Source organism: Mobula hypostoma, chromosome X1 (genome assembly GCF_963921235.1).
Source record: "Mobula hypostoma chromosome X1, sMobHyp1.1, whole genome shotgun sequence".
Classification (NCBI taxonomy): Eukaryota; Metazoa; Chordata; class Chondrichthyes; order Myliobatiformes; family Myliobatidae; genus Mobula; species Mobula hypostoma.
The window spans coordinates 13206058-13231090 of record NC_086128.1 but is presented as its reverse complement, the minus strand read 5'-3'; the positions used below and the strand labels follow the sequence as shown (position 1 = coordinate 13231090).

Here is a 25033-nt window from a genome sequence, read left to right as displayed (position 1 = left end):
GTAAGCCAATTAAATAATATATAAATTGACAATAACTATTCTACATTTTGCACTTCAGAAAGAAATTTCTCTTTAATTTTAGACCATGTCTTGATACCAAGAAAGAAATCATATACAATTAAATCCCATAATATCAGCAGTGATTTCTAAAAAGGATCAAAGTCCATCAAGACATCACCCAACCTAAGCATCACTCAAGGAAGCAACCACAATGCCCAAGACATAGTGAATTTGCAACTTTGACTAGTACCCACACCTTCCACATGAATATATTAAAAAACATTATAATTCAGAAATATACAATACTCTGCCAAGTAACTATTTAATAAATTTATTACATTTTGATATGCCATGTAAGCAAATATATATTTCCAGCAAGTAAAAGGCCTGAAATTTTGATTAAACAAGCTGGGTACAAAGACTAAGGACTCCTCCAATCTGTCTAAATCCACTGATCAGTCAAGATTTAAGATTGCTCCCTAGTTTGTTCTTTGTTAGCTGTTCCCAGCCAGGAGAACAACAAAAATTTGGTATAACTGACCTCAGAAAATGGCAAAATCAGTTACTGGTGGACATATAGAATATCAACAGGTTGAACACAGAATGTAGACTCAGTTCCTCATTCAAAATGTTAATGCTCCAAAAATCAAGTTTCCTGACGTATCACCAAGCAAAAGCCAGGGTCTTCCTCAGAATGAAAAGGGGTGGGGGGGAAGAAAACTCAGGACATAAATCATCATTACATCCATCAAAGCAATGAAACCTGCTAAAGTTTGGGTGTTCATAGCTTTATTGTACACTAATTTAACATACACTTCCGCCTCAGACCTCTACATTTTCCATGAGATTCCTTCAAAAACATCAAGCTACCATTTTAGAAGCAAGGAACAAAGGACAGAATTAAGCACAGAATTTCACACAGGAACTGCAATTTTATCAAAATAGAATTTTAGCTGCCAACCTTTTAAGCAGCACAAGAGGAAAATCATATGCACAAGAGATTCTGCAGATGCTGGAAATCTTGAGCAACACACACAAATGCTGGAGGAACTCAGCAGGTCAGGCAGCATCTATGGAAATGAACAAACAGTCGACACTCCAGGCTGAGATCTTTCATCAGGACTGGAAAGAAAGAGGAAAGCAGTCAGAATAAGGTGGGGGAGGGGAAGGAGTACAAGCTGGCAGGTGACGGTGGGGGGGGGGAGTCAATGAATTGAGAAACTGAGAGGTGATAGGTGAAAGAGATAAAGGGCTGAAGGAATCCAATAGGAGTGGACAGTGGACCATGGGCGAAAGGGAAAGAGCAAGGGTACCAGAGGGAGGAGATGGGCAGGCAAAGGAAAGAAAAGGGATAAGAGGGGAGCCAGAATGGGTAAATGATAAAAGAGAGAAGGGAGATCTGGTGCTCACGGTGTGGCTTCCTCTACATCCGTGAGACCCAACATAGTTTGGGGGACTGCTACATTGAGCACCTTCCTCCATCCACCAGAAAAGGTGGGATTTCTTGGTGGCCACCCATTTTAATTTGTCTTCCATTCTCATTCTGACATGTCGGTCCATGGCCACCTCTACCTCTGCCATCTTCAACAGGACCCTACCGCCAAACCCATCTTTAGCTCCCCTCACTCTCTCAAGGGATCGCTCCCTCATTCATCCCTCCCCACTAATCTCCCACCTGGCATTTATTCCTTCAAGTGGCAGAAGTGCTACACTTGCCCATTCATCGCCTCACTCACTCCCATTCCGGGCCTCAAACAGTCTTTTCAAGTGAGGCAAAATTTCACCTGCAAATCTTTTGGGATTGTCTACTGTATCTACTCCCAATGTGGCCTCCTCTACACTGGTGAGACCTGATGTAGATTAGAGAATTGCTTTGTCAATGCACCTCTGCTCCATCTGCAAAAAACGGGATTTCCTGGTGGCCAACCATTTTAATTCCCATCCCCATTCTTGTTCTGACATGTCCGTCCACGGTTTCCTCTACTGCCACAATGAGGCCATTCTCAGTTTGGAGGAGCAACACCTCATTTCGGCTGGGTGGCCTCCAACCTGATGGCATGAACATCAATTTCTAACTTTTAGTAATTTCTCCCTCTTCCCCCTTCTCTCTTCCATTCCCCATTCTGGCTCCCGTCTTAACCCTTCTCTTCTTTTCATCTGCCCATCACATCCCTCTGGTGCCCCTCCTGCTCCTCTTATGGCCCATTCTCCTCTCCTATCAGATTCCTTCTTCTTCAGCTCTTTATCCCTTCCATCTATCACCTGCCAGCTTCTCACTTCAGCACTCCTTCCCTCACCTGGTCTTACCTATCATCTGCCAGCTGGTATTTCTTTCCCCTCACCCCACATTCTGGCTTCTCACTACTTTTCCAGTCCTGATGAAGGGTCTCAACCTGAAACATCGACTGTTTATTCCTCTCTATAGATGCTGTCTGATCTGCTGAGCTCCTCCAGCATTTTGTATGCATTACCCTAGATCTAGAGGAAAATATCTTTCACTACTTGTGCCACAGTAGTGTAGCAGTTAGTGCATCGCTATTACAGCTCAGGGCTTCGGAGTTCAATTCCAGCGTCCTCTTTACATCCTCCCTGTGGAATGTGTGGATTTCCTCTGGGTCCTCCCATGTCTTCCCTTAGTCCATAAACATACCAGGTAGATTAATTGGTCATTGTAAATTGTCCCACAATTAGTATGGGGTTAAATTGGCATTGTTGGTGGGTGGTGGGACAGTGCAACTCAAAAGGCCTATTCTGTGCTGTACATCTAAATAAGTAAAATTAAAAAATTAAATAAAGTAGATACAACACACAGACAATAATGTCCCAGTTTCAATCCTTATACTATAATAGATAGCACCACTTCCAGAATGGAGGAATTGTGTGACTAAGTTCCTACCCTTGAATATTACTCTTTTAAGCTGCTAGAAATTTGCAGATGCAGCTTCAATATGGTTCAAAGACAAAAACCTTACTGACATTCTAAGGTCAATTCACTGATGAAGAATGTCACTTTTGGTAGGACATTAAAAGGTTCCAGCCATGGAACACAGTATATCCAAATAATCCATTGCTTTAAGAATTGGGTCCCATACAAGGATAGTTATGAAGAAAGATTGTCAAAAATGGGGTTATTTTCTTTAGAATAGATGAAGCCAGGAAGAGGTAGAATCAAAATGTATAACGTGCAAGGCCCAGATAAGAAAACATGAATTTCCCCATCAGCAAGAACAGTAACCAGGGAGAGAGAAACATTCAAGGTAATGCTGAAAGGATTCTTCTGAAATCAAAGATTGCTGACAGTCTAAAACTTACTGCCTGAAAGGGTGGAAGAGACAGATTTCTTTACATTTAAAATGCACCTGGAGGTGCACTTGCAATGCTACTATCCACAGGCCGATAAACATGAAAAAAAACAGATTAAAACAAACAAGAAGCTCATTTTTGGAGGGATGGCAAAGGGAGAATAAACTGCATTCTATCTTCCTGTGCTGCACTGTTCTATGGTACTATGAGGGTAAGGTAAAACAAAAGTTTCAAAAACACTTTACAAATATGCAGCATGATATTATTGTATTCCATTATTAACTTCAGGACACAAATTAAGGATCCATCTCTTTTACTATGGATACCTAATCTGCCTTAGACAGATTCTATCAATGTAATGCAGAAGAATATGATTTACTTTATGTAACTGAGAGAATACTTTATATGGATTGGTTCAACTCAACTGTATGAAATAAATGATAACATCTATCCAAATAACATCAGAATTGTTAACCCTGACATACTTAAGCTTCAAACAACTTTCCCACGGCCTACTGATCCTACTGGTACAATCAACTATAAATACTTTGTTTCAATCACATCTTCAGTCACCCACACAATTCTTCCTGAGAGACTAGTTCCCTATCTATCAAGTTTATTCAGATACTTTGTTACATTAAAAAGGTTTTATACAAATATAAACTAAAGTACTAACAAAAAGAAAATTAAAGCATTTTGCACGGAAACAAAGTCTAAATCCACTTCTTAATAATAGACATAGAACCAAAAACAATCCAAGAATGTCAAAACAATGTCTATTACTGTAAATCATGCGATATACAGTAACAAACTTCGAAGGCTGTTACGGGATTTGTAGGCCTCAACGTTCCGTTGCATGGAACAAATCCATGTATTAACAGAACTAAATGTTGACTAAGAATATTTAAACTCTTGGCATAATTAAAAGAACGGATTGGAACTATTATAAAATTGATAGAAAATTGGGGCTTATTTACATACATGGTTCGGCTCCCTTACTCGCTCCTCCAAACACAACGAGCACCGAACAGGTCCTCTTAGGCAAGAGCGAATTAGAGCCAAATAACAGGTTCGAACGCTTAATTTCTTTGATCAAATTCGCAATGAGATGCAGTATTTCAAATTAAAAGTTGTGTAAACCGAATAGCCTAAATATAAATTTTGAAATTAAACATCTAAAAATATTGTGTTAGAAAACAGTCCCGAACTACACACTCGTCGTCAACAGCTGAACAGATTGCCGTTCATCGACAGATGCTCGTAGAGTCGCTCCAAACAGCGTCTTCTACGGTTGCTCTTGCCTCGGAGGACCTGAATCGAAGCTGGTTGTGCTTGGAGGACCAAGTGAGGGGTGAAAGGCTAAATAGTGTAAGTAAATGTGTTTCTTGCCTTCCGTTTCTTATTTATCGAGTTTATTCCCAGTACTGGCAAAGTGAGATTATTTATTTACGTCTTTAGAAATCAAATAACGGTTTTGCTTTCCTTTGCGTGCTGGAATTTTATCAATTTGTGTAAAACACTTGAGGCCTAGGAACGCAGTCGAAGCCTCGCAGCAAGTTCGAGAACTTTCCGCCGCGACGCCACCAAAACTGTCAATAGCCCGTTTTCGACGAGTCTCCTCATGGCGGTAGGCCGAGGAACAAAAATTGTTTGTGGAGAAAGTCACATCTAGTGGTTAGATTAAAACTTATGGCCGTCTTGAAGGAATAGAATTGTGTATTCCGGATACACAAAAAGAAAATACACAATGTCAAAATGAATGAACCATAAAAGAGCGTCCAAGCTGAATTTATAGTTTTTTCAATCGTGATGCTCCTACGGGATTTTAAAGTCCTTGATTTTAAATCTCAAATTTTAAACTAATTGCCTCAGAAAGCGATTTTCTTTTGATATTACGGACCAACGGTGTGGCCCAGCTTCAACCAAGTGTGCAGCATTTTGTGCCCGTTCTGGGGGTATCGAAAGGCCGCTGAGTCTGGGAAAAGAGATAATCGCAGTTCGGTTTGATCTAGGATGCGTTGTTATCCTGGAGATTGAAGCTGAAGCCATGTCGTACAATACTCAACCGGGTTACTTTCAACTACTAAATCAATTGATTTCAAGAGTGTGCGTGTGATTTTAAAATAAGTGTGTTAACTAGTTGACTTATAAAAATAATACTGACTGCATTTTAAAATATTTTATTTCCAAATTACTGTTGCCATTATGTTATTTAACATTTTCCTCCTTAGGTCATTGCATCTTTTGTCATTCAAAAGGAATAATCAGCGAGGTGCACTTGGCCATTTACAGGTATGTGGGAGGCCAAATTATCAGATTTTCCTTTCTCTTTGCTATTTTGTGAGGGAATTATGGAATTTTTATTTTGCAATCAACTTTGAATATTGCAACATTGCAACCAATTTATGATGTAAATACCGTACTTTTAAAATTCCAGTCTTCCTCCCTTTCTGTCCTGCCCAGTTTTGTCTCCTTAACCCTCCTAGAGCTAATGATATGTGAGATGTAGTCTAGAGGTTGCACCAGCCAATTAGGAGTTTGATCCAACTGTAAATTTTGACTGCTGTAGGGGTCCACAGTTACAGTTACCCAGTGTCCATCTGGATAGCAGCCTTCTAATCTATAGGGTGATGATTTGTTCTTTGATAGTCAGTCACTCATTGGACGTTGCTTGGTGTGGCCTAGAATTCCTCTTTCGCCTGAATATCTCTGTCACGCTTGCTGCAGATGAATGCCATGGGCTAAGGAAGTGAAAATTTGCTTATTTCTGCTTTCTCTGACTTCTGTTAGTTGAAATTTGTTTTTTTCCTTCAATGCCCTCCTGAACAGTCAAACTCTAGAGATTATGACTGTTCATGACTATTTGTTAATTGCCAGAACACACCTTCTTCAATCATACTTACAGTTGTCTTTGTTTATTGGAAATATGGGCATCCAGCTGACTGTGACCCCTGAAGCCATTTCACCATCAGAATATCATTAGGAATGTGGCTATCGTTCATCTGATGAATTTGGTAGCTCCACTGAAGATATTAGTTTAGTTATGAATGTTTGTTGATGGATTAAATGTACCCCAGGATCTCTAGAGTGACCTTGTCCAACTGGAAGGTACTGAAAGGGTATTCTTTAATCCTGTTTGAACTGGAATCCTACCATTCTAAAGATATTAATAGTCAAAGACTGTTTTTGTTCTTCTCTTCCTGACATACAGGTAGTTGAGATCAGTTAGTAAAATGCATACTGTGGGAAGATCCTGACACTGTGCTATTCTGCATTGTTGTTTGTTGCACAGTATTGCTTGAGTTTTTGGCAGGAATGAGGGTGGGAAGAGGAGAAATTTCTGTATGATTTTGACTAGGTTGTATTGCTACTTTTAAAAGCCAGTAACAAGAAAGCACAATAGTACCAAGTTCTGCTCTTATCTATATTTCTCAGGTGAGAAAATGATCCTCCCCTGCCTGGCGTGAGTTCAGCATCACAAATTGGAGCAGAAATTGATTAGGATTATTTACCAAAGTACTGAAAGTTCAGAACTCAGGGCTCAACGCAACTTAAAATCGCATGATCCAATTTGCCAGTTATTGTGGCAAAACCATTCAACAAGTAAGTATACTGCTCTTGTAAGGTTGCTGAATGATATTTGAAACCATTTTTTTCTGACAATTGTCACGTTTTGGTATTCTGCTTTGAGAAAATAGATCAATAACTTTTATATATTTTATTGAACTTAATTCAGATTCTGTTTTTTGGTACTGGTGGTAACAAACCTCTGACAGTTGGAAGTAGAGCAGCATATTCCTCTTAGATAAGTCGACTGGGGTGATATACTGCGTCCGGTGCTCCCGATGTGGCCTTTTATATATTGGTGAGACCCGACGCAGACTGGGAGACCGCTTTGCTGAACATCTACGCTCTGTCCGCCAGAGAAAGCAGGATCTCCCAGTGGCCACACATTTTAATTCCACATCCCATTCCCATTCTGACATGTCTATCCACGGCCTCCTCTACTGTAAAGATGAAGCCACACTCAGGTTGGAGGAACAACACCTTATATTCCGTCTGGGTAGCCTCCAACCTGATGGCATGAACATTGACTTCTCTAACTTCCACTAGGCCCCACCTCCCCCTCGTACCCCATCTGTTACTCATTTTTATGCACACATTCTTTCTCTCACTCTCCTTTTTCTCCCTCTGTCCCTCTGAATATACCTCTTGCCCATCCTCTGGGTCACCCCCCCCGCCTGTCTTTCTTCCCGGACCTCCTGTCCCATGATCCTCTCGTATCCCCTTTTGCCAATCACCTGTCCAGCTCTCGGCTCCATCCCTCCCCCTCCTGTCTTCTCCTATCATTTTGCATCTCCCCCTCCCCCTCCAACTTTCAAATCTCTTACTAACTCTTCCTTCAGTTAGTCCTGACGAAGGGTCTCGGCCTGAAACGTCGACTGTACCTCTTCCTATAGATGCTGCTTGGCCTGCTGCGTTCACCAGCAACTTTGATGTGTGTTGCTTGAATTTCCAGCATCTGCAGAATTCCTGTTGTTTGCCTCTTAGATATGTAATCAGACTCCTCCTCCTGAGTACAAATTAGAACTAGTTCAAGGTAAAAAGAAGGAGTAGGTCGCATTAGAGACCAAATAACAGCCTGAGTGTGAAGCCAGGGGATGTGTAAAGTTCTATAAGAAAATTTTGTATTTGTCTTTAAAGAAGTGGGGTATGATTATATGTATTGGCATTGTGAAGTGACATGAGGATGCATTAAAGAGACCTGGCATCTTTTTTTTTAAATTGATAAATTGCTTTGGCCTAGATAAAATGTATTCCAAGCTCTCAAAAGAAGCAGGAGAGGATATAGTGCAAGCTTTGGCTATAATTTTCTTTTGTTCTTTGTCTGCGAATGTGGTGACAGAGGACTGGAAAGTTACACATGTGGTACTATTTTGGAAAAAAAGGGGGAATGAGATAGATGAATATCCACAGGCCAGTCATTTTGATAGCATGGATTGTTGTTGGAAATTTGCGTAAATCAGACACACTTAATTAAACTTTTGCAGAGATGCTTGAAGGGCATTTGATGTAATATAAATGAATTTTGGAAAGGTGTTAGATTAATGTCAATTAGCAGGTTGATCAAGAAAGTATATACTGACAGAATCAGACTCCATAGGGCTCAGTACTTAGATCTATTAAACTCATGAGAGGCATAGAGAGAGTAAACACTAGAAGGATGTGTTTCTCTTGGAGAGACCAATAACAGGAGAATGGCTTTAAGATAATAGAAAGGTTTGAGGAATATTTGTTTCATTAATCATTAAATGAGTGGTGATGGTCTAGAATTCAATGCATGAAAGGCCATTAGAAATAGGAGTAGATCATTCACCTACTTCAATAATATGGCTGATCCCACTTCTGTCAAGCCCACTTCTCCCTAGCCCTAGATTCCCTGACTGATTTTTTTTTTAAATTGTCTTAGTCTTTTAATATATTCAACAATATAACCTTCACAGCTTTCTGGGATAAGGAATTTTAATAGTTTGCAACCCTTGGAGAGATTTTTCATCACAGTCTTAAATAGACACACCTTTTATCTGAAAACAAATTTCATCAACACTCATAAACAGGAAATCATTTCAAGTCTCCTAAGAACCTTAGATATTTCAATAAGTTTGGCTTTCATGCTTCTGAACTCCAATGAGTGGGCCCAATCTATTCACTCTTTTCCCCATAAAACAGTCCCTCTACTTCCAGGATCACTTTGTTGAAGCCTCTGAACTTCCTCCAATGATGTACCATTCCTTAAGTCAAGGGACCAACTGTACACGAATCTAGATGTGGTCTCACTGATGCCTTTGTACAATTGTAGTCAGATTTCTCTACTGTTATACTTAAAGCCTCTGAATTAAAAACTAGCATTCCATTATGAAGGGAATGAACTATCCTGAAGAAGGGTCTTGGCCCGAAACACCAACTGCTTATCCACTTCCATGGATGCTGCCTCGCCTGCTGAGTTCCTCCAGCATTTTGTGTGTGTTGATTCCATTAACCTTCCCTTTTACCTGCTGTCCTATACACTAATCTTCCGTGTTTCATGTTCAAAAATCCTTCGTTCTCTAAGCTTTCTTCAGGCTTTCTCCATTTGAATAATCTGTTTAATTATTCTTCCTTACAAAGTGAACAATTTGCACCTTCCTCATATTGTACTTCCTTTTGCCTATTCTTTGTATCAATACCTCTTAGTAAATTAACTGCATCTTCCTCACAGCTCATCTTTCCACGTTGCTTATCATTTACAAATTTACTTACGGTGGGTGTACTTTTCAACATGGATATGGTAGGCTGAGGAGCCTGTTTCTGAACTACTGTTAATCAATAACAACTGTGTTCTATATCACTCCAATTGTTCAAGATTGCCAGCTGAAAAATGGTCCCTACTTGATGCTTCCTGTTCATTAGCCAATCTTCTATCCATGCTAGTAAATTACCTCTAATGCCATAAGGTCTTATCTGATTTTGTATGGCACCTCGTCAAACATGTTTTGAAAATTCAACCATACTATATCTTAAGGGTAATGGAGGTAGAAACCTTCCCCACATTTAAATTGTATCTGGATGAGCACTTGATGAGTAAGACTCGCGACCAAATTCGACCAAATATTGGGAACTAGGATTAACCCAATGTCCTCCTTTTGTTAGTGAGGGCACAGTGGACTGAATGCTGACCTCCTACACCTTAAATTTGAATTTTCTAAACTATAATAGAAAAACTTGAATAATAAGTCCTTTTCTGGAGGATGACTAAAATAAATTAGGAGATCAAAAGATCGGCAAAGCTAGGAAATGATAATTCAATCAGAGAAAGTGAGGTAACAAATTCTTCAATTTTTGAGACCCTGAGAAAGAATTAATTAAAATAAGCAATAGCATAAGTTTTTCTTTATTTCAAGGAAGATATCGAAAGACTCTGGGACTCATGGAGAGGCAGGAGATTTTGCTTAGAAGAGTGATGATTATATCAATCTAAATTTTGGTGTTTATTCAGTAAAAGTAAATGAGTGTCAATTCTCTTAAATAGCTAGCTTTTGCATCATTTAGAATAGTGCAGAAAGAACCAACTGCTAGTTTTGGAATACGAGATCAATACTTGGAAGTTGTTTGATACACGTTATTTTCCTAAAGATTTAAAAGGGGTAAGGACTTGAACTCAAAATGATGAAATTTCTTGGGAATCATAGAGAGAGGTTAGGTATTGTTTGAGATCAGAGGCAATAATGTAAAATGGTGCTAAAGGAGGCAATAAATGCGAGTCAACATTACAATGCCAAAGGAATGTGCATTACCACATTAGAACTCACAGCTTTAATTCCTGAGAATTACATAGTTTGCAATGAAGTTGACAATATATGTTGATGGAATTTTGTTATTTCTATAGTCTGTTTTAAAATCCATTCAAAATTGCTATTTTAGTTATCTTGACATTACTATTAAGCATATGTTTTCTTTAAAATTGGCTTTTACAAATGAAAATTTTAACCTCACATTCATGGTTGTAACTTCAATAATATTTCTTTATTTACGCATATTGCAACGACATGTCTTGATTGTGTCTGTAATATGCTAATTTGTGTATTTAGAGATATTCATATACAGTCTAAAACATACCTATTGCTTTTACTGATAAAATTGATATCAAACATTTACCTTGCAGTCTCTGGTATTGTTTACACATGGATGGCAGAACAAAATATGTGTTGCTATTTTTAAGGTTGAATTTAAGTGACCAATTCTGGCTTAAAAAAACATGTCTGTTGCAGATAGAAAAATTCCAAAGTAGTTAACTATTCTTGTTGGAGTTCCTTGTGAAAAGTCAAAGATTGGCTTTCAGTATTCATTTACCCAATACTTATGGTATCTTTTAATTGTGGTTGAAGGATTCTGGTGAGCTAAATCAGCACCTCCTCCCTAATCTTTCTTTAACCTGTTTCCCTAGTAATTATTTCTTGTGCTGATTCTATCTCACTGCATTTACAAATTTCTATTAAAACGTTTGCAGTATGCATTCTATTTTTCCTAACTGTATTACCTGGAGTATTAACATTCACAAAGGCATGCTTATGTACAATGCCAGTATTTTTTTTCAGAAAAACACAAAGCAATGGTATCTGTGGTTGTAAAAGTTTTTTAAAAAACAGACAATACTACTTATCCCTTTATGATTTTAATGTAAACCTCAATGTTCTGCTCATACCTTCCAGTAAGTATTTTCTAGTGATTTGCCAATGTACATAAATCTACAATATTTTGTGAGAAAGGGATTAACCTAAATTACTTTGTAGATTAATCTCTTATTCATTGTAAAAGACCTGGCTTCTTTTTCTTTTACAGTTGTTTATTGAGAGCCTTGGCTGATTAGCGCAGAAATAATCTGGAAGCATGTCGGAGAACGACACTGATAATTTAGTCAACAGCGGCAAATATGAGCCTGGCAAGAGCAAACGGAATGTTTGCCGAGACTTTCTGCGCAATGTCTGCACCCGTGGTAAGAATTGCAGGTACTTCCACCCCGACAATATTGAGGCCTCCGACCTCGCCGACATAAGGAATGACACTGATAATATAGTCAACATTGCTAACGATGAAGCTGGTAAAAACAAACAGAACATTTGCCGAGACTTTCTGCGCAATATCTGCAGCCGTGGTAAGAATTGCAGGTACTTCCATCCAGATGACATTGAGGCTTCAGACCTTGCTGACATAAGGAATGACATTGATAATTTAGTCAACGTTGGCAATGATGAGGCTGGCAAAAACAAACTGAACATTTGCCGAGACTTTCTGCGCAATCTCTGCAATCGTGGTAAGAATTGCAGATATTTTCACCCAGATGATATTGAGGTATCCAACCATGCTGACCTAAGTGATGATGCTGATAACTTAGTCAATAATAGCAAATATGATGCTAGCAAGAACAAACGGAATGTTTGTCGTGATTTTCTGCGCAATGTCTGCAGTCGTGGTAAGAATTGCAGGTACTTTCACCCAGACAATGTTGAAGCCTATGATGTAGGTGATATGCGGCATGAGTCTATATTTTGTCAGTACTTTCAGAATAGTAAGTGTACCCGTGAAAACTGCACGTTCATTCACGGGACAAAGGCTGAAGAAAATTATTACAATAAAACAGGTAAGCTTCCTGCCCACTTGCAAAAGACAGTGGCTGTGACATTTGGGCTCTCGCCCTCCAATTTGCCCCTTATTACAAAGGAAGTCCCATTCTGCCGTGACTTTCTCAAAGGCAAATGTCGAAGAGGATCCAAGTGTAAATTTCAGCACTTGAAACGTGATGACAATGATAAGAAAAGCACAGAAAAAGTGTCGCAAAATAGAGAGGCTTCCCCTGAGATCTGCAGATATGACCGTTTGGATGACCTTTATGAGACTGAGAAATGTGCTTATGACCAAAATCCAAAAAGGAAAAGAATGGAGGGCTTGCGGTTTGAAGTATTTGATTACAGTACACCCAGTCTGCGGCCAGTTGAAAGGAGTTTCCTGGAGGAGGAAAACCATATGCTTAGAAAGCGCAATGAAGAGCTCAAGAAGCAGGTATCAAGCCTAATGATTACAAATGAGGTACTTCTGAAACAAAATGCTGATCTCCGCAAACAAGTGAAGCTAGGAATCCTGACCACAGGAACTGACCCAACACAGTCACCAGCTATGCACAGTGTTACCAATTATAATCATAGCATAGTGGAGACTCATACCACCCTCAGCAACCAATCCTTGAGATCACAGCCTATTTCTCATCAAGAATTGATAGCGCAAGCGAGAGCTCACAATGCTTTGTGTTCTGAAGCTACGTCCCAAAGTCCACCCCACCTTAGTGCTGCTCTCTCTACACCTTATGCCCAAGGGATGGCTTCACCAGTTTCAGTGGCACCAATTGCCATTTCAGTTGCACCAGTGGCAGTAACGCAATCACTTCCTGGAATTGCCATGAGTTATACCACCACTCAAATGGTCAGTTATCCAAATGCATCACAGAGTATGAGGTTCCTCTGTCGTGCGGAGGAGAGTTGAGATTAGAGGACATTTCATTCGAAGCTTTACAGGAGTTTTCTATTTCTCATTGCTTCCTAGGGCAATTGTGAAAAATGAGTCAAGTATGATTCTTAAAGAGGGAGTCTCACCATCACGAACCCTTTTGCAAAAGCAAAAAAAAAAAGAAATAATGAGAATTCTTTTTTTGTTTCCTGTCTCAAGTAGCAATTGCTGTTGAACTCACCAGGAGAAGTCTGCGCAGAATTGTAATTCAGTAATAGTAGCAAATGGAAGTTAAAACAATTTGCCATTACATATGTCGCAAATATTTTGGGGGGGGGGACAAAGGGTTAAATAGGACTTATGTTTTTGAATTCCTTTAACATTTGGTGTCAGCAGAAACCTTGATTTTTGTTTTGATTTGCTCACATTGTAAGCTCTGGTGCTAATGAAGGCAAAGTCTTTGACAGCGCATTGCAATTCCCACACCAACTCGAGCTCTCCGACTGCTGCAGCAGTGGGAATAGGTTTTGTTTGCAAGTATGGCTGCTTTGCTTGCTCATATAAAATTGGTTTCAATCAACATCTAAAAACGCTTCCTAAAAGCACATATGTATGCGCTTAAAGAGCTTTGTGCCTTTTCAGTCATTGATGTTTTTTTATCTTTTTTTTTAAACCCAGGAATTTTTTAAAATGAAAGTATAGTAAATTACCCTCTTTCTCTTCACCCCACCTATCTGAAGAAGCATCCTCTGCTGCTTTGATTGTGATCAGAGCAGAAGTAAGAGTGTGCGGAAAATGACACCATAGCTCCCGTTTCTCCTTGTTGGTGAAACTCTTGTAGCACAAGTGAGATAAGTTAGTCAGTTTCACCCACTAATGGAGGACAATGCAAATCTATAACATAATGGCCGTTTTCCTTTAGAGTAATGAGTTGGGCAACAACATAGGGCTAACTTAAGGGTGAGGGTATTTGGAAGTAAGGTCACAGAAGCACCTTGGGCTAATGATGGCAGTTACTGATTATTAAGCTCTTTCAAACTGTCTCACTCCAAAAAATACTCAGATTTGAGTACTCTAAAAGTTCAAATTGTATTATGTAATAAAAAAATTAGGTTTTTTCCAGAAGGGGTGTTGATGGCAAGACTTCCTCTACTTGTATGAAATATAAAAATCTGCTGCAAGAACAGTAATGAGTATGGGTTCTGACAAAACAAACAATTAAATGGGATAATGAGCACACTTCCTCATCCCCTTAACGTGTTAATTTATCACATTTTTTGGTTGATTACAGTGTATTTTTAAATAGTGATCCTGTGCCACAAATTTTCCTTTTTATTCAGAAATTACATTTGGGATCGTTATTAGAAATTAATTAGCAATATCCCTACTTTTTGCTAAGCATAAGTATTCTGGTATGTGAGAAAATAATTTTTGTATCCATCCCACTTTTAAGCAAATGTGTATGGAGAAAAAAATTGAGAGTCATTTTATTTAGTTCAAAGTATTTTAATAATTAAGCATGCACTCTGCCTCTTTTTTAAGCCATCAATTAACATGTTTTCTTTTGTATTCTTAAAAACAGATTTTTCTGATAAAGCATTTGTTCATGTTCTATATTTTTCTTTCAAAACTGTAGAAGTCCTCTGAAAATGGAATACAAAAAGTGTTTTAGAAATAAAAATTAATATACTTTCACCATTAACAGTTGCTGTAACCACCAAGGATATTAAAGTGAAGCTAGAACATGCAAGTAATTGTGATGCAAGCTTGTGAAGCGAAGATAAATGAATATATAATACATATAGATTTCATTTCGTGCCTAGGTATGGAAACTGGGTGTTGGTCTGTAAATAAGCATGTCAAGTATTGCAGCAGAAGATGTAAAGGAAAAATTGCTGGTTTCATATATATGCTGTTGCATTATTGGAAAGTTGATGCACAGCTCTTGTATAATACCATGCCATTTTCACACCTGACCTGGGCACTCACCAGTCAGATGCCCCACTGTGCAGTTAGTTCATTTTCAATCGGAGGGTTTTGGGGATGTCTGATGCTTTAAGTTGCAAAACCAATTGCACAAGATAAAAACACATGCAAAATGCTACTGTATACATAATATATATGTAAGTGATTTGACTAAAATACATTTTAGTCATGAATAGTATAAATGTGCATTGAAGTATATTATCTGAGTATCCCTGCTGAAAATGCTTGTGGCTGTCAAGCATAAAGTCTGACTCAGCATAATATGCTACATGGGCTCATTAATTATCAGATAGCACCTTGACCACATTGTGTCTGGACCTTTTGAGTGAGAAAGATGACAGTAAAAAAATTGGCAAAGGCAAAAGAGGAAGGGGAAGTTTTGCAATTATACATAGATTAGAAAAGTGAAATGCAGCAAGAAAGACTTGAGGACATAGAGTCCCAATGCTTGACAGTTTAAGTGTTTCTGAATGTAATTTGCATGAGTGGTACATAATTGTGCCGATTTCATTTTCCTTTACTTAAAACAAAATGCACCATTGGATGCATAAATGTCCTGCACTCTTGGGGCATCTTGAGTGAGCTGTAAAGAGGAGGTAAAAGTTAGTGACATTTGGAAGATAAACCTATGCCTGCATATTAGTGTCATAATGATAATTCTACAACTTTTTACGTTAAATTTTTAATCTATTGTTTGGAAGTCAATAGATTTCTAACCTACTGCAATGAACATGGGAGTTTCTTTTTGAGTCATCGTGAACAGTTTGAAAATGCACTTTGTGGGGAAGGATTTATAAGGCCAACACCAACAGTGAGAAATTTGGCACGAGTCTTCTGTAAGCCTTGGTCCTAAAATACAGCTAACACTTTACTCTTTTAAGAATCCCTGAGATTGTACAACATAGTAGCTAACTTCCAAGATTTGTTCATTGCAGCCAAAAAAAATCCAAAATGTGTAACAATTTGTGATATGTTTTAAAGGCCCAGAAAGCTCATTTTGTCCATTTTTTAACTAATAAGTTGTTACTGTAGATACCAAATGTCAATGCTGTCTGATGTTTATGAGAAGTTGCGATTTATTGGGAATCTGTAAATGTTTACTGTTGGTTACCCTCTAGTTAGTACGATTGGTTAAACACTATGTGTAAATACTACAAAATATATTAAAATGAATGTTCTGTAGTGTTGTTGCTTATATTGTTGGGATTAAAACTGATTCAGGACCAGAACTGGTGAGTTCATGTTCTTTTTGAAGGAGCTACTGGACTTGGAAAAAATTTATCTTTCTTGTGTTTCTCAATTGGGATGCATGTAATATTATTTTCTAATTAACTTTTATATAACCTAAACTCCCAGTTTTCTTTTGTATGTTGTTTAATTGATATATTGTGCAAATTGTAGATTTTTAAAATCATATTGTGATAAAATTTTTAAAAAGCACTTTTTCAATAGTGTATAACTTGTATATATCGTATATCATCAGTTAATGTTTTAACTCTTGACGTTAATAATTATTTTAAGTATTCACTAAGGGTTTTTAGTCTTAAGTGCTCAGAAAAATCTAGGCAGTTTAGCAAGTACTTAAAGACCTTTTGTCTGTCATTCATACATATTGGATGGTCATAATTCGCCAGAATAACTTATACAATAGATTTTGTGCGGAGTGTGGGCGTCCAACAGAAACACCTATTATGGTTCATTGTCTTACCCAACAACTGTGGAAGATTTGAATTTGAATTGGGAAACAAGTATTTTGTATGAAGAGGGATATAAAGCTGCAAACTTGCTATGTCTATGAGGGAAAGAGCTGGACAGAAAATCAACTACTTCCTCACATTGAAAGCATAGGGAGGGGCCGCAGAAGGAATTGTTCTGCCAGCAGCACCAGTTTCAGAGCAGTATAATGCTGGGTGAAGGACAGCCAGTTTGTTACCTATAGGTTCGGTAATGTCATGCACAGGGCAATTAGTTATAGAGGGAAAATATCTGCATCTTGCTGAACAAATGGGGGAAGTAATTGTACTGTTGGATTGTGTGTGTGCATTGTGATGTTTCTTTGTTGAACATTTTCAGTTCTTAATCACATCATTTTCACTGGATTTAAAAGATATAGTTCTAAATAATGAACTACATTTAGCAGTGTTCCTAGATATTTTTTTGGGTTTCCGCTTTGCTTATGAAATCCACTAGTTTGTATTAACTTGCTTAAACTGACTTGTCTGGGGTCAGCTTGAATCGTAGCTTGAGCCAGAGTCAGCGTCAGAGGATTGACTCCATTTGTAGCTTGGCTTAAGGTTATAGCTCTTTCCCCATTTTGCTTGATGATGATTTCTAACATTGTTTGAATTCATCTGCTTTATGCTCTGAGCTGCATTCAGATATATACGACCAGATAGAATGGCAAAATGCAGCCATGATCGAGCAGGTTTTAACTGATCCTGCTCTTGTTCATAATCTTTGCTTTCTACGTGTATAGAATTGAAATCAAAGCATCAAAAAATCTTTGCAAGTGGTCAAGTAGGAAGTCAGAAGAGAACATCAATTCTGTTATTTATTACAGATTTAGTAACACATCATGTCAATATCTGCTCAATAAACTTCGGTTTGGAATAAAGTAAATCCAATACAAAAGACTCTAGGAGGTGTCTTTTTTCCCCTGACTTACCTGAATATGCAATGTTTATACTTTGTTTTTTGTCTTTGCACATTGGTGCATTACCTGTGTAATGTTGCCAATAGCTAACATATTAAAGCAGATTGACTTGAATTTAGCAACACACAAAAATTGCTGGAGGAAGGGTCCTGATGAAAGGTCTCGGCCCAAAATGTCAACAATACTCTTATCCATAGATGCTGCTTGGCCTGCTGAGTTGCTCCAGCAATTTGTGTATGTTGCTTGGATTTCTAGCATCTGCAGATTTTATCTTGTTTGTTGATTTGAATTTACTGCAGTTGCAAATCTGTTAAGACCTTCAATTTTGCAGGAGAATGCAGAACAGGTGGGCTTGGTAGATGATGACAACATTTTGGAGCTGCAATGCAAATAATTTTGAATCAAATTTTTTCTGAATGCCTGAAGCAAAATCAGGTTATTTGAATAGCTGCCTCTGTAGAAAATGTAATTAGTGTGTGAAACTAAACTTGGCCACTGTTGGAATATGTGCTCTGACTTCGTGGCTTGTCTTCTGAGGTGGAGGCAGGGAAATCAAACCAAATTAAGATGTCATAGATAATGCTGGAGAAGACAGGAAGAAAAATATCTTTGTGTGCAATAAGTGGTTAAGCAAAGGTATTCCCTGGTTTTTGTGAAAATGGAAAAAGTTTCATTCATCCCTTTCAAAAGGGAGAAGGGTAAATACATGGAGAGAAATTGCAGATATGCGGGGAATGAGTGAGATGTCAAGCTCTTTTGAAAGACCAAATAGTGTTTTACTTTACTGTACAACTTGGATTCCATAACTGGTACATTGGAAGTTGGAGGATGTGCATAAAAGTAAGTATTGCATGGTAGGTATTGTCCCAACTAAGAAAGATTGTGTCTTGTGCAACACAGGAACATCACAGTGCTGGAAGTTAGAATGCATTTCCTTCTAAAAAGTAAATGCAGCCTGTTTAGTGTAAACTAAAATAAATGTGATAATGATCAGATAGCCTGCTTTCATTTATGATTTTGGCAGAGGTTTAAATGTTGGCCAGAACGATGGGACTAATTTTCTGTTCCTTAAAATATTGCCATGGGGACCTTTTGTGTCCATTTCCTAATCTTGTTGCCATAAATTATGCATGTTTTAAACTCCTGTAACTAATGCTGTGAGGATAATGATTAAAGTAGATAAATCAAACACCAAGCACTTCCTACAGTATAATCGGCAACAAAAGAGAGCCTCCATATAGAAATTCATTAATTTGTTAAATACAAACGTTTGTAGTTTCTCTTCTGGTTTCTTAGTACAAAACATTTGTCACATATTTGGCTTTCTGTATGAACTTTTTTCCTTGATTATAAATTCCTATAGGAATCTTGGTACATTGTATCCGGCTACCAATTGTGGTGCTGTTGCGTCTCGAGTATCTCAGACAAAACTGCAGAGAAACACCTACAATCACCTTATTTTCTGAAACATTGACTAGTTGTGACCTTTAACTATAGAAAATCCAAGTATGCATAAAAATGCACATTAATGTTTCTGTTCCAACATTCATAACTCATTCTGATTCATTTTGATTGACCAAATTATGTTGTTATCTTAACAACACAAAGTACCTTGGGGTATTTCCCAGAGGAATTAACTGGCGATATTTGTATATCAATATGGTTAATGTCCACATATGTATATACAAAATATTCTTCTATGTAGTCTATACTTAATGTTCTCAAATCAGGTAAGAGTTAAAGCGCCATTCTTAAAGATTAAGTGCACAATCTTGGCTGACTCCTGAATGTTAACAAATGCAATTCCCAAGTGTGTTGTCTTTTGGATGAAGGGTAAAACTGGGGATTTGCCTGCTCTAATGATCCCAAACTGTTCTTCATAGAAGAGCTGGGAGATCTACCTGCTGTCCTCAGCCAACCTCACAACAATGTATTTCACTGAAGAGGCACATTAAAACAACATGGTGTGATGTGTCATTTTTGCTGAGGGCTTCCCAACAGAAATTCGACTTCTATTGGTAATTGTGGAGCTACTGGAGGAAGTGTGAGGGGGTTGGGGGCAGGACAGGAAAGCACAGAGAAGATTGTTGGACAAGTATTCAGGGGCTGCAGACATTGGCAGTAAAATGAGTGGGGACAGTTGCAGATGGAAGCAACGTTTAAGAAACTCTAGAGGATTTTTTTTTAATTGGATGCCTTGGGATCCATAACAGTGGACCTGATAAGTTTGGGGCCCCTCTTAATCAATGCCAACACAGCTTCCTTTCTCTTCTCTCCCCCTCCCCCCAGTTAAAACCTGAATAGTGTGGGCTTTGTACATTACAATTTAGTATGTGACAGCAAAATGTACTATAGGTTGTTTATGTTGACATACCTGATAGCCTCCAAATACACACCATAAATTCCAATGTGTTCTGGTCCACTGAATGCAATTGAATTTTTTAAATTTAAAAACTATTGTGTACTGTACAAAATTACTGCTGTTTGGATTTTTTTTTAGAACATCTGTTCATTGTTTATGATTTGAGGGATCCTGCTATGTACAAATGGGAATCTGCATTTTCTACAACAAAAATGACATTAGTATTTCATCGATTATAATGTGTTCAGGATATCCTGAAAGTTGTTGTGTATGTGCAAGTTATTGTTTGTGCCACTTTTAAAAATGAAAATGATTAACTTTAGTATTGTACTAAATACATTTTTCCATAGGAATTTGCCTACATTCCAAGCTGTGACTTGACTCTCTACTGACTCATAAGAAAAAGGGGTTGTTCAACAGTTTGCTCTCTCCAATCTATTTCTATTAAACATGCCCCTCCCCTTAAGACATAGGAACATAAGAAATAGGAGCAGGAGTAGGCCATCTGCCCATTGATTTAATAAGCTTATGGCTGATCTGGCCATGGACTCGACTTCACCTATCTGCCTTTTCCCTATAACCCTTGAATCTATCCAACCTTGTCTTAAATATATTTACTGAGTTAGTCTTCACTGCTTCATTGGGTAGAGAATTCCATAGATTCACCACCCTCTGGGGAAAAGCAGTTCCTCCTCATCTCCATCCTAAATCTACTCCCCCTGAATCTTGCGGCTCTGTTCCCTAGTTCCAGTTTCACTTATCAGTGGAAACAACTTTCCTGCCTCTATCTTACCCCTTTCATAATTTTATGTTTCAATAAGATCTCATCTGAATTCCAGTGAATACAGTCCCAGGCAACTCAATCTCTCCTCATAAGCTAACCCCCCTCATCTCTGTAATCAACCTGGTGAATGGCCTCTATCTTTTACAAAGTCAGGAGACCAGAATTCCATGCAGTACTGCAGGTTTGACTTCACCAGTACCCGATACATTTGCAGCATCCCTGCTCTTAAATTCAATCCCTCAAGCAGTGAAGGCCAACATTCCATTTGTCTTCTTGATAACTCTGTTGCATCAGTAAACCAACCTTTTGTAATTAAGGCACAAGCCCCTCTACACAACAGCATGTTGCAGTATTTCATTTAAATAATATGATCTATTTTTCTTCCAAAGTGAATAAACTGTCATTTACCAACATTGTACTCCCATCTGCGAGACCTTTGCCCACTCACTTAACCCATCTCTATCCCTCTGTAGACTCTCCACATCCTTTGTGCAATTTTTTCCCACTTAATTTAGTGTCATCAGCAAACCTAGATGCACTACACTCTGTCCCCTCTTCCAAAATGTTAGTGTACATTATGAACAGTTGCAGGCTGAGCACAAGCTCCTGTAGCACTCTACTCACTGCTGACTGCCAGCCAGAGGAAAATAGCCATTCATCCCAACTCTGTCTTCCATTGGTTAACCAATCTATTATAAATACTAAAACTTTAGCCCCAACTCCTTGCCCCCTTATTTTATGGATGTCTTTCATCTGACACCTTATTGAATGTCTTCTGGAAATCCAAGTATACAACATTCACCTGCTTCTCCCTATCCACTGTCATTATATCCTTAAAGAACTCCAGTAAGTGTCAAACAGGACCTGCCATTCCTGAATCCATGTTGTATCTGCCTGATGGAGCTACTTCTCTCCAGGTGATTCACCATTACTTCCTTAATGTTAGCTTTTAAACAGTGACATGACATTTCACTGTCTTCCAATCCTCCAGGGTCTAGAGAATTTTGGTAATTATCACAAATGCCTCTGCTACAACTTCTGCCATATTTTTCAGTACCCTGGAATCCATTCTCTCAGAACCAGCGCACTTGTCTATCTTTAGGCCCACTAGTTTGCTCAGTACTACCCCTTTAGTGATTGCAATTGCATTCATGACATTTCTCTTTGGCACATTAGATGTGTCTTCCACCATGAAGATTGACACACAGTAGTCATTCAAACCCTCAGCAATTTCCACATTACCAAATATTTATTTACCCTTGTCATCTTCCAAGGCACCTACAATCACTTTAGCCACCCCTTTCTGCTTTATAAATAACTTACTGTTTTATATGTTGTGCTAGTTTACTTTCATAATCTATCTTCCCTTTCCTTATTGTTTGCTTGGTTATTCCTAAAGTTGCTTTTTAAAGTTTTCCAAATCTTCCAGTTTCACACTACTCTTGGTGACTGCATGCATGAGCTTTTAATTTGATACCTTCCTTTATTTCATTAGCCATCCAAGGCTGTCTCTGCCCACCCTTGCTTTTAATGGAAATACACTTTTAAAGTTCATAGTAAATTTACAATCAAAGTATGCATATGTCACCGCATATGCCCTGTAATCCATTTTCTTGCCAGCATGCAATAACTATGCACATACACTGACAAGCAACCAATGTGCAAAAGAAGACAAACTGCAAATTCAAAATAATAATAATAAATAGTACTGAGAGCATGATTTGTAGAGTCCTTTAAAGTGAGCCCACAGATTATGTTCAGTGATTAGTTCAGTTTTGTGGTCAGTGAAGTTACCCACACTGGTATGGGAGCCTGGTAGTTGAAGGGTAATATCTGTTCCTGAACCTGGTGATAATTGAGACCTAAGACTCCTGTAGCTCCTTTCTGATGGTAGCAGTGAGAAGGGAGCATGGCCTGGATGGTGGGGATCTTGAAGATAGGTGCTGTTTCCTTGTGGCAGTGCTCTTTCAAAACAAAAATATTACCATCATTTCACTCCCTACGCAACTCCCTTGTCCATTCGTCCCTCCCATCCCTTCCCACCGATCTCCCTCCTGGCACTTATCCTTGTAAGCGGAACAAGTGCTACACATGCCCTTACACTTCCTCCCTTACCACCATCCAGGGCCGCAGACGGTCCTTCCAGGTGAGGCGACACTTCACCTGCGAGTCAACTGGGGTGATATACTGCGTTCGGTGCTCCTGATGTGGCCTTCTAGAAATTGCTGAGACCCGACACAAATTGGGAGACACCTACGCTCTGTCCGCCAGAGAAAGCAGGATCTCCCAGAGGCCACACATTTTAATTCCACGTCCCATTCCCATTCCGATATGTCAATCCATGGCCTCTACTGTCGGGATGAAGCCACACTCGGGTCGGAGGAACAGCACCTTATATTCCGTCTGGGTAGCCTCCAACCTGATGGCATGAACATTGGTTTCTCTAACTTCCGCTAATGCCCCTCCTCCCCTTCTTACCCCATCCCTTATTTATTTATTTATTCTCTCCCTCTCACAATAACTCCTTGCCTGTTCTCCATCTTTCTCTGGTGCTCCCCTCCCCCTTTCTTCCAAGGCCTTCTGTCCCATGATACTCCCCCTTCTCCAGCCTTGTATCCCTTTTGCCAATCAACTTCCCAGCTCTTGGCTTCATCCCTCCCCCTCCTGTCTTCTATCATTTCGGGTCTCCCCCGCCCCCACTTTCAAATCTCTAACTATCTCTTTTTTCGGTTAGTTCTGATGAAGGGTCTTAACCCGAAACGTCGACTGTACTTCCTATAGATTTTGCCTGGCCTGCTGCGTTCCACCAGCATTTTGTGTGTGTTACTTGAATTTCCAGCATCTGCAGTTTTCCTCATGTTTACCATCATTTCACTTCCCCCCCCCCAACCATGACCTTTGAAGCCTTTTCCCAGTTATATTCCTGTTTAGTCTCCTAATCATGCCATGTGAGGTATCACAGGAGCCCTCATTAATATACTAAATGTTGTATATTAACCATTTTTATGGGATATCATTGTGTGAAGGAATTTGTTCTGCCTAAACTGGTGCATGGGAAGTTTGATAAGCAGAGGAAAAATTGTTTCCTGTAATGCCACAATTGGAGTATTATGCTAGAGCAGATCATCATATAGAGAAAAATAGCACAAACCATTTTGTTATCTATGATACTATGCAAATGACTTGGGAAAAGGCCAGTTGTTTTATCAAGCCAGGTTTGTACTTGTGATGCCAGGAGTATCACAACAATATAAGTTCATACCCAGAAGTCATTTAATATATTGGGAAAGGCAAGAAAGCAAAATAAATAAACAGCTTCTGGAAGACTTCTCTAACTCCACCATGTTTTTCCCGTTTGTTCTCCCACCCTGCTGATCAAAACCGGTCTATGAGATCATTGCATATGTTGGTCACTGTTGAACTAATCTTTTACATGGTGTAATCTCTGAGTCAAGAACAGTTGACTCTTGAATTTATCCAAAGAGGCCAGACAAACTGACGACATAATTTCAAAGGCTTGACCCTCTGGGGAATGAAGACCCAATTTTCAGATCGCAGGTCCTCACCAGTTTAAGGCACCTAAGAACTGTTTGCAACCTGAACAGCTTGCAAGTCACACGGCCACAAAACGAGCTCCCATTTGGCAGAAAATGGTTCTGGAGGAGATTCACCCCATAGAATAGATGGTCTGGAAAAACATTTTAAATCTTACCAGAATCGGGTTTAATATCACTGGCAAATTTTGTAATATTCGTTTTTTTGCGACAACAGCGCATTGTAATAAATAATAATAAAATGCTATAAATTACAATGTGAAATGTATTTTTAATTATTCTAATAAGTAGTGCAAAAAGAGCAAAAAAATTAAGGTAGTGTACATTGGTTCATTATCCGTTCAGAAGTCTGA

General features: G+C 38.7%; 2 protein-coding genes across 6 annotated transcripts in view; one reads left to right on the top strand and one right to left on the bottom strand.

Annotated features, from left to right (window-relative positions):
- zc3h10 (zinc finger CCCH-type containing 10) overlaps positions 1-4594 on the bottom strand; it is a 21926-nt gene extending 17332 nt beyond the window's left edge. For 4 of the 5 annotated variants that reach the window (XM_063037534.1, XM_063037537.1, XM_063037535.1 and 1 more), the window contains exon 1: positions 4285-4594. The gene's annotated coding sequence lies outside the window, so the exon portion shown is untranslated. Of the gene's footprint in view, positions 1-961; positions 1123-4284 lie in introns of all 5 variants that reach the window. The other variant, XM_063037536.1, reaches the window with a different exon arrangement.
- Positions 4595-25033, top strand: LOC134340367 (zinc finger CCCH domain-containing protein 10-like). The gene is made up of 4 exons (XM_063037533.1): positions 4595-4671; positions 5535-5595; positions 6739-6906; positions 11683-25033. The coding sequence occupies exon 4, from the start codon at positions 11731-11733 to the stop codon at positions 13375-13377; it is 1647 nt and encodes a 548-aa protein (XP_062893603.1). The 5' UTR covers positions 4595-4671; positions 5535-5595; positions 6739-6906; positions 11683-11730; the 3' UTR covers positions 13378-25033.

Coding starts and splice junctions, on each gene's coding strand:
- LOC134340367 (XM_063037533.1), top strand. CDS start 11,731: ATGTCGGAGAACGACACTGATAATTTAGTCAACAGCGGCAAATATGAG.